Consider the following 15,146-nt stretch of genomic DNA (forward strand, 5'->3'; position numbering starts at 1 on the left):
CATATCTATTTACACCGAATAAGTTTTTTAAAAATCAGGAAATTAGTTCTAATTTTAGGTTTTGAAAGCTTCTTGTATTATTATTATTTTAAACAAAATCTAAATGTTGTGTCAAGTTTGAGTTGAGAAGATCACCAGGAAATGACAAACTTCTGGAAGTCTCTAGTGCTTAATTCTAGGTCACCATAACCAACAGGCCAGTGGCTATATTCAATCCCTTGCCAAAGCAGTGAATCTATGAAATGCATTCTGTCTCATCCCACCACTGTACATAGAAGGAAGAGGTAAGACTCCATGAGCCAGAAGGTTAATGCATCTTCTTCACTCAAGATACAGGAAAGCCAGTACTAGGTCCTTGCAATGCTTCTCTCACCTGTAAGAGTGTGTTATCCCCAAATCCAAAGCCTTCTTTTAGTAAGGCAGTGATGTAACTGAGATCCATACAGAGGAAAGGGCTGGCGGAGGTGTACCTGTCCATGTTATCACACACTAGAGGGAAGAGAGAGAAAAAGGGCTCAGAAGGGTATTCATTAGTAGAACACTTGACTAAACAGCACATATAAATCAGAATCTATGGCACAGGTGCTGAGCACAAGCCCTTTGCTTCCAAGTGCAGGGAATCAGAGTCTACACAGCTGTTCTTTAAAGCCAGGGATTAGCACATTAGTATTTTATGTTCAAGGTACTTCTCCTGTTTCCTTTGGACACCATTATGAACACCTCTTAACACAGCAAGATCATTCACACAGCTCTAGTGAAGGCTGAGTCAGCTTTTGATGAACAGTAAAGCTAGAAGTGAGCTCTTAGGTTACCTACTCTTTCATCAAAGGACACACTATCCCAAATCCTTCCTTGTCTAGTCGTCTCACCTGGAATCCCCCCAATGACTTAGATTCCACCATCTCCCTTGACAGCTCATTTCTTAACTCAATTTTTCCCTTGTGATTTTAGGTTGTTACTAAGTGCTAGCCACACTGAGGCCTCAAGATTGAGCCTTCCACCCTTTCCTTTTAGCTAATTCCTCACAGGTCCAATAGCTGGGAGAAAGTTACGCTGCATCTGTAATGGGCGCATTCACTTCTCTTAGCTGTAAGGATATTACAGACCACCAGCCAGGGCCACAAGTTATATATGAACCTAGGCAAGCAGACAAGCACTGCTTGCTGTAGCAGAAAAATAACCGCTGCTAACTCAGAGTTCAAATCCAAGGAACAGCCTTTTTTCAGCCTAGGTACAGAATGCCACACCCCAGTGATCAGCTAGGATGTAACAGGCCAATATGTTGCCTGCATGTACACAACCAAAGGCCACAGCTTAAGTCTTAGTACACTCTTTTTATACCCAAGGGGACTCCCTACTTTTATCAACACCCCCCCCTTGTGATTCATTATATAATAATTAATATTTATGATGAAATATGAAATTCCGCATTATACATTAGACTATAGAACATGTTTATCTATTTATTAACAGTAACAAACCTACTAATCTTATTATTTGACAGGGATTTTCCTTGTTTACTCTGATCGTGTTTGGCAGGTCACAATGCTGTCTTCTTTGTCTTGTAGCCAAATCAGGGACATTCAAGGGCATTCCACAAAACTGAACAACAGGATATTTAGTAAGCTAGAAAGGCTTTGTTTGCACTCCTTCCCAAAAGGGTTATTCAAAGGTCTTATTGATCACACCAAACTAGGCCAACAATTATATTGCTTATATACTGCTAGCCAATGTATGTTCCATTAAATATACTTAGGCCCTTACCATCTTACATGCAGTAAGTTCACCGCATCTCTTTCACTTCCTTACATTGGCCTCTTTATATACGTCTCATTTCCACCTTATAAGCACCTTGGGGTGCTTATAAATCACCATAAAATTCATAAAAATTCTCTTTGGACTGAAACTTGGTCACAAGGTCAGAGCCCATGACTTTCCTTTTTAAAAAAAACAAATTCATAATAAATGCTCAGGTTGTTTTTGATACAAGTTGTGAAAGTTTTCCACCCGTACGGATGGGTACAACTCAGAAACGACATAGTCACAACTGAAGACTTTCCATCCCTCCCTCCATATGGTGGACTTGGATATTTTAGGGTTAAAAGGTCACAAGGTGGACAGAAAGGCTACTTAACCACACAGCTGTAGTTCAAGCTGAGTTCCTGTATGGATGTAGGCTCTGGGTCAGTATGCAAGTTTGGAACCTTCTAACCAGCAGAGCCTGTTGGGGCTATAGCCTCCTCAACACCACGTACAAGCCCCAGGATATAAAAGGGGTTATATGTGGCCCCTACTACCACTTAAGTTCTTCTGCTAAATCAAGATTCTATGGCAAAGACAAAGAAGACTGGGAAGTGTGAATCCCATACAGGCCAACATCTCACAGAGCTACTGTTCCGGGTAAATAACTGTTCTTCCTCCTCTCAAGCAAGAATTGACTGTGTGGTCCATCACTACAGGGAATTGAGATGTAGTCGCAGCCTCACAGACGTGAGCAAGAGAAGCATTAATTAATTAAAGACTCTAGGATTGTTCTTGTGGAGCATCAGATCTAGAAGCCAAATAAACAGAGTAATGCTGCATAGAGCACTGACCAGAACTCCAAGACACAGCTTTACATATCTCTGTGATGGCAAATGTCAGAGACATGCAATCAAAATATTAGACCTATATTAATATGGTTTAAAATCCTGATGCAGTCACATCCTCAAGGCCATAACATGTTTGCATACACATTCTAATCTATTTAGATAAATCCAAGTGTCAAACAGCCTGCCCTCAGGTTTATCCGAACAGGGTACAAACAGTCTAGGAATTTTACATATGAAATTACTGTTTGATCCAATTCCCAATTGAAGTCCTTTAGTTGACTTCAGTGAGTGCTGGATCAGGTCCTTACTCGTGTCTCAAGAGCTCAAGGTTCTCTGAACATCTATGGTTACATTTTCAAAATCTTGAAAGTGATTTAGGAGCTTAAGACCATTTTCAAAAGCACCTAAGTCACTCAGGAGCTTAAGTTTAATTGAAAATAAAATGACCTAGGCTCTTAATTCACTTGGGGGTTGAAATTTTTACCCCAAACCATGTAATTTAGCCTCTCGGTCACAAATGTGATTTGGGGAGGATTATGGATAATTAATAGATGGATTAAAGTGGCAATCAGAGCCCATTTTAGTTAAAAATTCTGTGTGTGGGCACAGAAACACCTTATTCTTACGGAACAGCATACATGGGGGTGATCAGCCAGCAGGTCTTGGATCTCATTCTTTGGGCTAATGTCGCTATCAGGAACACCATATTCAGTGATGGATAGAGCAATGAACAATGTGACAACTCAAACTACACTGCCATTAGCTTTGTAAACACCAAGTTCAAGTCTCAAGATGGTGATTCATAAACAGATGAAAACACATGAATCAGGCCCTTCAAATATTTTTTCATAATAGGATGTGAAAACTAGATGATCGACTCATGGGAGGGTGAAAAGCAGAAGTGGCTTCCAGGTAAACTTTAACAGAATTCAAAGAGAGTCCAGGTTGTTTGAGATATAACGAGTTCAAAAGCGATGGGATGCTGGACTAACAAGGGTCAGCACTCTGCTAAGCTCAGACATGAAGTCCAGAAGTCCTTCTTGATTTTAGTACAGCAGATCCACTTCCTGCCACAATGATCCTTATGAATGAAGCACACTCCCTGAACTGTAAGGCCAGTATGCTTTCCATCTTCAAATTCCTCTATTACAAGAAATGAGGAAACTAATAAAGGATACATGACAGGGCAGCAAGGGATAGATGGAGGGAACAATTGGGCATAGCTGATTTGTATTTCTTTTTAAAATTAGTCCCATGTTCTGTACGGTGTATAATTATTGCACATATTGCCATGGTCTCCCTTTCCCATAGCTCTCATGTTTCACAGTATTTACCTTCTTTAGCTTTCCGTTCAAAATCTCTCACTTCTAGAACTCCTCCCTTTTCATAATCTGAAAAGTAAGACATGAGAAAGCACCATCACAGGTCTGAGAAACTTTTTTTTTTTTTTTTAAACGAAAGCTTAGATTCTGGAGCATAACTCTGAGGCAAAGGGTAGATTCTGCAGCACAGAATACACAGAGCTGCAGAGGGTAGAACACAAGAAAGTGAAAGTCATTATCTACTGAATGCTGTATGCAGTGTAGTTGTAGACGTGTCCGTCTCAGGATATTAGAGAGACAAGGTGGGTGAGGCAATATCTTTTAGTGGACCAACTTCTGTTGGAGACTGAGAGAAGCTTTCGAGCTACACAGAGATGCTCTTCAGGTCTTGGAAAGGTACTCCAAGACAAACTGTGTTGGGGGACTCAGCTCCATGTTTGTTCCTTGGGTGCGTTTCTTCCTATCCTCCATTAAAGCCACACAGGCGGCCCATCTTCCCCACAGCCTGTTCTTCCCACCCCTTATGCTAAGTAACCTCATTGCCTCAGTTTCCCTCTCCTAGTTAATGAGCATGCACATCATCACACAAGAGCTCTCTATCACAAGCTGATTTACCTATCAGGTCGGTATCAACAGCTCGATCATAATAATAGGAGAAGGCATAGAAGGAGCGTCTGCGAATCTCATCTGGCTGGTGCAATTTCCCTTGTACGACCTTCACCACTTCTGAATAGCAAGGCTCAAATCCTGTTTCCCCTGCCAGGGCAAACACACACAAAAATGAACCCACAAAGACAGATCAGGAGATAGAGGAACCAGTGACAATTGAAGGGAAAGCAAAAGAGAAAGAGTCCAAAGGAGAAATAAGAAAGGGAGAGAAACTCAGCGAAGGGTGAGAGGGAATGAGAGAGTGTGGAAGGGAGAAGTTTAGACATCCAAACCCAAGAGGAAGTTCTCTTCCATAATATCTCAGCAACTCTCCTCCTTAGTACACTACATATATACTTAGTTTCAGAAAGCTTTTCACAAGGTCCCTCACCAAAGGCTCTTAAGTAAAATAAACTGTATTGGGATAAGAGGGAAGGTCCTCTCATGGATCAGGTAATGGTTAAGATAGGAAACAGGGTAGGAATAAATGGTCAGTTTTCAGGAGAGAGAGAGAGAGAAAAATAGTGGTGTCCCCCAGGGGTCTGTACTGCGACCAGTAATATTCAATATACTCATAAAAGATTTGGGAAAAGGGATAAACAGTGAGGTGGCAAAATTTGCAGACAATACAAAATTACTCAAGATAGTTTAGTTCAAAGCAGACTGCGAAGAATTACAAATGGGTCTCACAAAACTGGGTGACTGGGTAACAATATGGCAGATGAAATTCAGTGTTGATAAATGCAAAGTAATGCACAATGGAAAACATAATCCCAACTATACATATAAAATGATGGGGTCTAAATTAGCTGTTAGCACTCAAGAGAGAGAGAGAGAACGTGGAGTCATTGTGGATACTTCTCTGAAAACATCCACTCAGTGTGCAGTGGCATTAAAAAGGGATAGATAACAAGACAGAAAATATCATAATGCTTTTATATAAATCCATGATCGCCCACATCTTGAATACTGTGTGCAGATCTGGTTGCCCCATCTCAAAAAAGATATACTGGAATTGGAAAAAGGTATAGAGAAGGGCAGCAAAAATTATTAGGGGCATGGAACAGCTTCCATATGAGGAGAAATTAAAAAGACTGGGACTGTTCATCTTAGAAAAGAGATGACTAAAGGGGTGGATATGATAGAGGTCTACAAAATCTTGACTGCTGTGGAGAAAATGAATAGGAAAGTGTTATTTATTCCTTCACGTAACACAGGAACTAGGGGTCACCAAATTAAATTAATAGGCAGCAGGTTTAAAACAAACCAAAGGAAGTATTTCTTCACACAATGCTCGGTCAACCTGTGGAACTCTTTGCCAGGGGATGTTGTGAAGGCCAAAACTATAACAGGGTTCAAAAAAGAACTAGATAAGTTCATGTAGGATAGGTCCATCAATGGCTATTAGCCAGGATAGGAAGGGCTGCAACACCATGCTCTGAGTGATCTTAGCTGTTTGCCAGAAGCTGGGAATGAGCGACAGAGGATGGATGGATCACTTGATGATTGCCTGTTCTGTTCATTCTCTCTGAAGCACCTGGCACTGGCCACTATTGGAAGATAGGATACTGAGCTATATGGACCATTGGTCTGGCCCAGTATGGCGATTCTTATGTTCTTTCTCTACTCCAGCATCATACTTGGACTCTGCCAGGACCCAGGCCCAATTGTGTCACCTGGCTGAGTCCACTATTTACAACATATGTGTTTTTGCTGAACTGCGTATGAATCCTTCAGAGACTAGGCATTGTGATCCACTATAATCCCCAGATCCTTTTTCTGCAGGACCACTGCCTAACCAGGTATTCCCCATTTTGTAATTGTGCATTTGATTTTTCCTTACTAAGTTTGTACTTTGCACTTGTCTTTATTGAATTTCATCTTGTTGATTTCACACCAATTCTCCAATTTATCAAGGTCCTTTTGAATTGTAATCCTGTCCTCCAAAGTGCTTGCAACCTCTCCCAGTTTGGTGTCATCCTCAAATTTTATAAGCAGACTCTCCACTCTATTATCCAAGTCACTAATGAAAATACTGAATAGTATCCATCCCAGAACACAACCATGCGGGACCCCATTAGATACATCCTCCCAATTTGATGATCCATCAATAATGATTTTGACAACAGATTTTCAAGCAGTCATGCACCCACTTTATAGTACTTTCATCTAGACCACATTTCCCTAGTTTGCTTATGATCATCTCACGTGTGATGGTGTAAAAAGCTTTACTAAAATAAATCACATCTACTGCCCAATGCATAATGGGGACGCCAGTTACCCTGTCAAAGAAGACTATTAGATTGATTTAGCACAATTGGTTCTTGACAAATCCATGTTGGCTATTACTTATCACTCTATTATCTAGGTGCTTATCAATTAATTTAATTATTTCTTCCTAGTATCTTTCCAGGTACTGATGTTAGGGTGACAGATCTCTAATTCCCTAGGTCCTTTTTGTTCCCTTTTCAAAAACAGGTACAATGTTTGCCCTTCTCCAGCCTTCTGAGACCTCACCCATCCCATGAGCTCTCAAAATTAATCACTAATTTTACCTCAGTGGGACGAGTAGATCCAAAACTGCCTACCAGAGATCTACAGAATTTTGCAGTGAGAAATGGCAACTTCTACAGGCCCTGAGCCTGATCACTTCAGATTTTTCCTGTGCTGTATCAAGGGATTTCCATGTCAAGGGACTTGTGACTGGCTCTGTGACCATATCCCTGAGCACTGACCGACATCCTCATAAAGAACAGGGTCACAAAAAGGGTGTTGACCAAAAACACCCTCTTCCTAGGGTCTGAGGCTTATCCCACAAAAGGAAGGTACCCAACTCTGCCAGAAACAAAGCCTCCTTAATATACCTTCTCTGTTGCCACCATATTGATATCTCACTCCCCCGAAGTGCCACTCTGCCTCCAGTCGCTTCGGTAAACAAGAACTTCGGAACATTTGTCCATCCACTGCTGCAAGGAAGCCAGAGGAAAGTCAGAAAGAGCTGCGACCTCCCAATGCCACTCTCCCCGGCAACCAATCAATACTCCAGAGGAAGGAGAGAAAAACCCCAAGGTGCCTTATAGTTTGTCCATGGGGAAATTAAGATTTGGTTAAAAAGTTAAATGCTGCATAAACTGATTCTGAATTGGGGAATAGCCTGAACTCTGGAATACGCTCCCTCCTTGGTCCTGCAAGCCGCAGCACAGCTTGGCTTCTCACCTGTTAGTGGGAAATAAATATTATTCTCACTTTCTAGGCAGATCACTGCCAGGGAAATGGAGAAAAGGGTAAGATACAGGATGGGAGACATGGGAAAGGGGCAGCTGGCACAAGATTAACTTCACTCACCTCTTTAAGTATCTAACATGGCTATTTCAACTGACTGTACCTTTCATTTCCAGGGCTCCAAGTGTTGCTAGTCTGGCAGCTTTCAGTCCAAAGCCCAAATAGCTGCAAAAAAACAACAAACAAAATATTGCAGTTTTGCCCTGGCTCATCTGACATGCCCAGACACAGCCAGACCTAACTCTATAGCATGCACAAACCAGATTCCCTTTCTGTGCCTCCTACCCTATATCCCCCTTTACATCTTAGATGGAATTCTTTTCCTGGCAGAGGGAAACTAAGTGCCAACGGACTAATGCAAAAACAAGGTGTTACAAAGCACAAACATGGGGTACAAATCTAGAACTAGGCAGAAAGTGGGTAGAGAAGAATAGAAAGCTTTTGGGCAACTCAAAAAATCTGGTGTGAATTTCTGAGATTTAAAATAAAAAGCATCAGAAAGAAGACAGGGACTTGCTGCACCAGAAGAACGGAGTAAAAAGGAGCATTAACACCTGTATATCTCTACAAGCAAATGCAATGAGAATGGGAAATAAGCAAGATGACCCAAAAGTCATACACAGTGATGGAGATGATGATCTAACAGAAATTGGGCAACATTATCTATGATGCCCACAAGATACGATGTGATGAGCAAGAGGGCAGTGGAGAAATACTTTGGGTAAAGATACAAGGAATGTAAAACAATAGGAAAAATGACCACAGGCAACTGATACAGGCCAGAGAGAAAGAGACTCCAGGACCAATTCTTGGGGCACTTGACACCACAGAATATCACAGAACTCATTACATCTGCTAAGACGACTAACCAAGTTTCTAATTGTGATAATGGTCTCTTGTACACTAGGACTGGACTGAAATCACTAACTAGTCACACTTGGCTGAGTTTTAAATTAACTATAAATTACTCCAGAAAACTGATTGGGCATCACCTTTGAAAGCTCAATAAACACCCCTGCTCAATGGCAACAGTGGGCAAAAAAAGCAAACAAACTGCTTGGATACACAAGGTATAGGTTAGAAAATAATTATTAAATTAATCTAATGTTGTTACATCATTCATTGGTATGCCCTGACCTGGGCTCAGTTCGATTCACCCTATCTCAGAAAGGAAATAATTTCAGAAGTGGGTAACAAAAGTGCTAAGAGGCCTGGGCACACTTCTATGCAAAGGCGAGATCGAGAGGACTAGGCTGTTTAATTTTGAGAGGAGAGGAACAAGAGAGGGACATGATATTGTGTAGTGAGGAGCCATGGACCCCAGCTGCGACTGTAAGGGACCGGGGGGGGAAGGAAGCACCATTCACCTCCGGGTAGGCAAAGACAGACCAACCACACCTGCCCCACCGGAAGCAGAAGAGCGGGCCAGGGAACTTAAAAGGTGGGCCCTGCAGCTCAGTTGGAGGGGAGTTGGCGAAGGAGATAGATGTGTCCTGCCCACTGCTGAGCCCCACGCTTGAGGACGACCCCTGCAATGCCAAGGAACCAGAAGGACTGCTGGGTTGGCCAACTGACGGGAGGACAGAGGAGCTGCTTGGACTGCTGCTGGCTGTATAACCCCGGGAAGATGGAGGACACCATGAGACAGAACTACACTGCAATGGGGTCATAGGAAGTAGCCCAGTGACACCAGACAATAGTCTGGTTGCATGGCCAGAATACTGGTCAGTGTGTTTAAGTGGGATCCCCGCTGACCCAGTGGCACACATCTCCACTGCTGTCAGGGCCCAGGGCTAGGACCTGATAGAGAAAGGTGGGCCCCATCCCCCTACCCCTTGTGGCTGCCCCACCCCTGGGGTGGCCACTTACCACCTTAGGCCAAGAGGCTTGGGTCTGCCTGAGCCAGGAGGCCAGGCGAAAGACTGCCTATAGCTCTGCCCTACACTGAGGGCCAGACCCTCTTTAAAACTGCTTGTTGCTCTGACTTGCCTAAGGGCCAGAGCCTTATAGACTGCTTACTGCTCGCCCCTGCCCAGAGACTCAGACTACTGGGGTCAGAGCCCTGAAAGCGCCAGTTCCCCCTTAAGCTTTGTTGGACAGCCACATGGTAGCAAGGGGGCCTGGCTCCCTCGCCAAGACTGACGGGGGGGGTGTGGGGTGTGACCATGGACCCTTACATACCGATACACAAAACATATAGCCTAAAGATGGTAAGTGAGGTGCTCCTATTTACCCTCATAATAACAGAATAAGAGGATGAAACTGATCAAAGGACATTACTTTTACACAATGAGCTTCTCAGTGATTAATAAGCCAAGTCTTTCTGGAATTGGTGGCTTGGGATGTGAGAGGTCCTGTATCCCATTTCCAGTCCTTGGTTGTGTCATGATAGCTGAATCTACATTGTCCCCCTTTCCAAAGTGGCCCAAAGTGTTTAATTTAACCTCTCCATGTACCAGAGCTTCTCCTTTATCAAAATGATTACCCGTAAAACTTGTTCGAGGTACAAACTGTGATTTCCCCTTTCACTGATATTCATATTGGTTCTGCATCCTTCCAGGTTCAATTAATGTTATGGTTTTCAAGCAGATAATCTAGTCGGAAGATCAGGGCTCAACAACTCATTATGGAACAATATGGTACATCCTAGGCTGGATCTCAGGCTGTGAAAGGACTGATTTTCCAGTGGAAGTGGCAGCTTCTTGCTCCTCACCTGTGCGTGTAGAGCTTGTAAGTGCTATTGAACATTTCAAATGAGGTGACAAAATCCACAGGGGTTTGCTCCAAGGTTTCCTAAAAATTAAGTAAACAGTATATCTTTCAGTCCCTGTTACTTGATCAAAAACCCAAAAAATAAAAACACAAAACCTAGTGATAATATCATTGCTAATTTTCACATAGGCATTGAGATAATTTACTGTACTCATCCAATGTGGCTACATGGAGCTATCCATCCTCCATGACAAATAACTCATACTTTTGGTATTGTGGTAGCACCCATAGTGCTTCACCTGTCCAGCCCTCAAAATCAGCATAGCCCATGCAGCCTTTATTCTGCCCATTGTGTGTGCATATTATTACGTGTAAGAGTCATTAAATTATATTACACAAACAAAATCTAAAATTAAAAGAACATTATCAAGGTTGCAAAGTCAAACACTCAAACTGAATGAGGCATGGGTTCTCTTGAAAAAATAATGTGATCATAAAATTAAATTAAAGATGCACAAGGGGTCTAAATTCTGGCATTTTTTTAGCACTTAACTTTGCAACCTTAATAATCTTCTTTCAGTGTTGTTTTTGTGTGTGTAATTTCTTTGCTCTTAAAAAAGCCAACAGGGAAAAATAAATCAGAAATTGAATCAAGTACCATCATACTGACACCCCCATGAGTCATCAGCAGGCTTGGAACCTGCAGATTCACTACAGAGACCCTCTGCCATTTGAGCTGATAGCATAAATAATGGCAATAGTATGTTGTCGTCCTCGATCCCTAGAGGAGGATGAGACACACACTTTGCCAGTGAGTTTCACAGGTATTTGCTGACCGTACAGAAATGGTCAAACTCAGGGATCTTGGGTTCCATTGCAGGCTTTGAAGGAATGTGTGCTCTAGTAGGCACTGACTCTTCTGCACATTCTTCCCACGTGTGATCCCACCTCCCCCAACCTGTCCCTGTCCCAGTGCTTTCTCTTCCCTAATAATCTGTCCCCTGTGCTCAAGGAGTGAAGATACACTAACAGGCTGGAAGAGAAGCACTTATAGTCCAGTATTGACACCACTCAGAATTCCATCTAACATGGAAGAAACATTCCTGGAAACCTTTTCCTTTTGTAACATACGAAGTCTAACCCATGTTAGCGAGGTTTCAGAGTAGCAGCCGTGTTAGTCTGTATCCGCAAAAAGAACAGGAGTACTTGTGGCACCTTAGAGACTAACCAGTTTATTTGAGCATAAGCTTTCGTGGGCTACAGCCCACTTCATCGGATGCATAGAATGGAACATATATTGAGGATATGTATAGACACACACACACACAGCATGAAAAGGTGGGCGTTGTCCTACCAGCTCTGAGAGGCCAAGTAAGTCAGAGGAAAAAACTTTTGAAGTCATAATCAAGATAGCCCAGTACAGACAATTTTGATAAGAAGTGTGAGAATACTTACATGGGAGATCCCCATGCAAGTATTCTCACACTTCTTCTCAAAGTTGTCTGTACTGGGCTATCTTGATTATGACTTCAAAAGTTTTTTCCTCTGACGTAATTGGCCTCTCAGAGGTGGTAGGACAACTGAGAGAGAGAGAGAGAGTGCGTGTGCGTGTGCGCATCTCCTCGATATATGTTCCACTCTTATGCATCCGATGAAGTGGGCTGTAGCCCACGAAAGCTTATGCTCAAATAAATTGGTTAGTCTCTAAGGTGCCACAAGTACTCCTGTTCCATGTTAGTGAGGCCTGTCCAGCCTGGGCCTAGACAACACAAGCTGCTTTTCTTTGGTTTATACCCATTTTTCTTTTCTCCTTAAACAGGATCTTTTGTTTACAAACACCTGTCATTTGAATTTCATTGTCAATATTAAAGGGAACAAAAGTAGACTGACCTTCACAGATGGCATGCAGGTGCCTGTGCTAAAAAAGTGAGTCCTCAGAGCATGTGGGTGCCTGGGCACCATTACCCATGGTTATGGCAACTCTAGCACACATGCAGTGGTTTGAGCATTGGCCTGCTAAACCCAGGGATGTGAGTTCAATCCTTGAGGGGGCCATTTAGGGATCTGGGGCAAAAATCTGTCTGGGGACTGGTCCTGCTTTGAGCAGGGGGTTGGACTAGAGGACCTCCTGAGGTCCCTTCCAACCCGGATATTCTATGATTCTATGATACTCCTCACCTCAGACCGTGGCAGGAACGTGATTTGGGTTGAGGCTCCTCCCAGGTCCAGTGTCCCAACTGTCTGCTGGTTCTGGCCATACAGCTGCCCTGCAGACAATATCATGCTCAGAATAGCCACTCAACTCAGAGACTGCCCATAAAGTCCTTACAGCCATCAATGCATCACAGACTCATATGGGGGCCGATTTGGCCTGAAGGGTCCATGGCCAGATGAAGATTAGCTTCACATAATGTGAAGCTAGTCTCCATAACATGCTGGGATGGTGTCAGACAGAAACACAGGGACTGAAAGAATGACGCCCTTCCCCCAACTCATTACCATGGGGCTGGCAGACACAGGGCAGGGACTGAGGGCAGAGATGCGAGAACTTCCCTCCTGATTTCAACTTCAGTTCCATGGGGAGGAAGGGGGGGAAAATCCCTACACAGGCAAAAATTGTATGTGGGTAAGATCTTCTCCCCCATCTCTAGCAGACTCTAGGAGAGAGAGAGCATAAATTCCCCCAATCTGTAGCTGATTCTTGGTGAGGTACAGAAGGGGAAGGGTAAATGCTTCCAGCTCTTGCAAATTCTGAGAACTGATCTGGCCATTACCATTTTCCCCTCAGCCAGGGCAGAGGCTCTTTCTTCTAGTTTCTCCTGTTTTCTCCCCCCCCCCCCCCCTACTGTCACAGTGGAGAGGAGAGGGAGGGTAAGCCAGGCAAGGTGGGGGGGGGAGGGCGGAGGGGACAGGACGGGACAGACAGGGTAGCCAACTCCAAACTCCTTCCCTTCTATGGGAGGGACCCAGTTCAGGCCTAACAGTGAGTCAAGCAGTTAATTACCTGTCAGAAAGTTCACAGTGATCCAGGCTAAAACTCCTGCAAGGAGGAAAAAAAAAAAAAAAAAAAAAAAAAAAAAAAAAGAGGAACTGAAACCGCTTCTACCTCCTGTGCCCTCACACAGCCTCATACAATGTGTGCTTTTCAGACAAACAAATAAGACAAGTTCCCTGCCCCAAACATCTTACAATCTAACTTACACGTATAACAAAATAACATGACATGTAAAATCAAAAGGAGAAGTGGGGGGAGGGCTTTTTGGCATCTGTACATCTAGAGCAGAGCCAAGACTTGGGCTCTGTATCACATCGATACACAAACGGTCACTGAGACAAGGTAGCATGTGTAAATTTGCCTTCAGTGTTAGTTGACTTTTGAGCATTTAAATTCCTAACCTTAAAACTGCATACACATTCTTTGTATTTTAATTTTTTTGTATATACACTTAGATGTGAAAAACATGGATCTGCTTAGCGAGACCCAGTAAAATATGAACAATTCCTCTTCTCCTGGTCTAGCCACTGAGCTTGGTATTGGCACTGGGGAGCACTTGAGTGTACATCAGCTGTGGGATTCCAGCTGAAACAGATGCAGTTTGAGGAGAGAACTTAGAAAATAAAAACCTGTGAAGGTCATAGTAGGCTCTATTAGCACCCACTAGTCCTTCTCCCTGCGCATGCAGTACTGTTCCCTACAGCAGTGGTCTCCAAACTTTTTTGATCGCGCACCCCTATCAGTAAAAAATTTTTGAGCACGCACCCGATATATGTAATTTATTTATGTATAAATTATATACATGTACTAATATATTATGTACATTATAAAACATACAAAAAATAGAAATTAAAAAAGGATGAGATAAAGATGAAAAACAATATTTAAAAAATATTTTTTTATTGTATTTTATTTATTAACGGTACAAAAAACCTTTTTGCTCTCACAAAAAAAATTAATATTTTTTAGTGAGAGCAATGTGATTGAATATGCTTCATTATTTCTGAAAATCTTGGTTTAACACTTTGTGATACAGTGATTCGAAGGGCTGGATTAGGGTTAGCGTGCGGGAGAGGGCTCAGAGTGGGGATGCGGGGTCTGGGAGGGAGTTAGGGTGCAGGAGGGCGCTCAGAGTGGGGTGCAGGAGGAGGCTCAGGGCTGGGGCAGGCAGGAGGTGCAGAGCACTTACCTGGGGCAGCTCCTGTTTTGTGCAGGTGGCTCTGCGCAGCGCGGCACCACCCCCATGGCCACAATTCTGGGAACTGCCCCCCTGCCCCCACAGGCAGGGCCACCCGGAACGCTGGGGCTTTAGGGGCCGCAGGGCCCTGGGCTAAGGGGGCCGTGGGGCCCTGGCCTGCAGCTCTAAAGCCCCTTTCGGAATGCGTCCCTGCGAGCACAGGTCAGAGGACTCAGGAGGAGCAGGGGCAGCCGCACAGCCAGCGGCTGGAGAGAAGCAACACTTTCCCCTTCAAAGCGCTGCTTCTCTCCAGCCAGCTTTGAAGAGGAAAGCGCAGCTTCTTTCTGGCTGCTGGCTGTACGGCTGCCCCTGCTCCTCCATGGGCCGGAGGACTCAGGGCTGCATTCCGAAAGGGGCCT

At 43.5% G+C, this 15,146-nt stretch overlaps 1 protein-coding gene across 3 annotated transcripts in view; it reads right to left on the reverse strand.

The window, feature by feature from the left end:
- The window catches only part of ENTPD5 (ectonucleoside triphosphate diphosphohydrolase 5 (inactive)), a 42,565-nt gene that overhangs the window by 5,137 nt on the left and 22,282 nt on the right, over positions 1-15,146 (reverse strand). For 2 of the 3 annotated variants that reach the window (XM_054025467.1, XM_054025466.1), the window contains exons 7-14: positions 13,560-13,595; positions 12,734-12,822; positions 10,557-10,636; positions 7,947-8,008; positions 7,426-7,527; positions 4,529-4,669; positions 3,926-3,982; positions 374-489 (exon numbers count right to left, since the gene is read on the reverse strand). In XM_054025467.1, coding sequence (XP_053881442.1) covers positions 374-489; positions 3,926-3,982; positions 4,529-4,669; positions 7,426-7,527; positions 7,947-8,008; positions 10,557-10,636; positions 12,734-12,822; positions 13,560-13,595 — 683 coding nt within the window. The remainder of the gene's footprint in view (positions 1-373; positions 490-3,925; positions 3,983-4,528; positions 4,670-7,425; positions 7,528-7,946; positions 8,009-10,556; positions 10,637-12,733; positions 12,823-13,559; positions 13,596-15,146) is intronic. The other variant, XM_054025468.1, reaches the window with a different exon arrangement.

Source organism: Malaclemys terrapin, chromosome 4, assembly GCF_027887155.1.
Source record: "Malaclemys terrapin pileata isolate rMalTer1 chromosome 4, rMalTer1.hap1, whole genome shotgun sequence".
Taxonomy (NCBI): domain Eukaryota; kingdom Metazoa; phylum Chordata; order Testudines; family Emydidae; genus Malaclemys; species Malaclemys terrapin.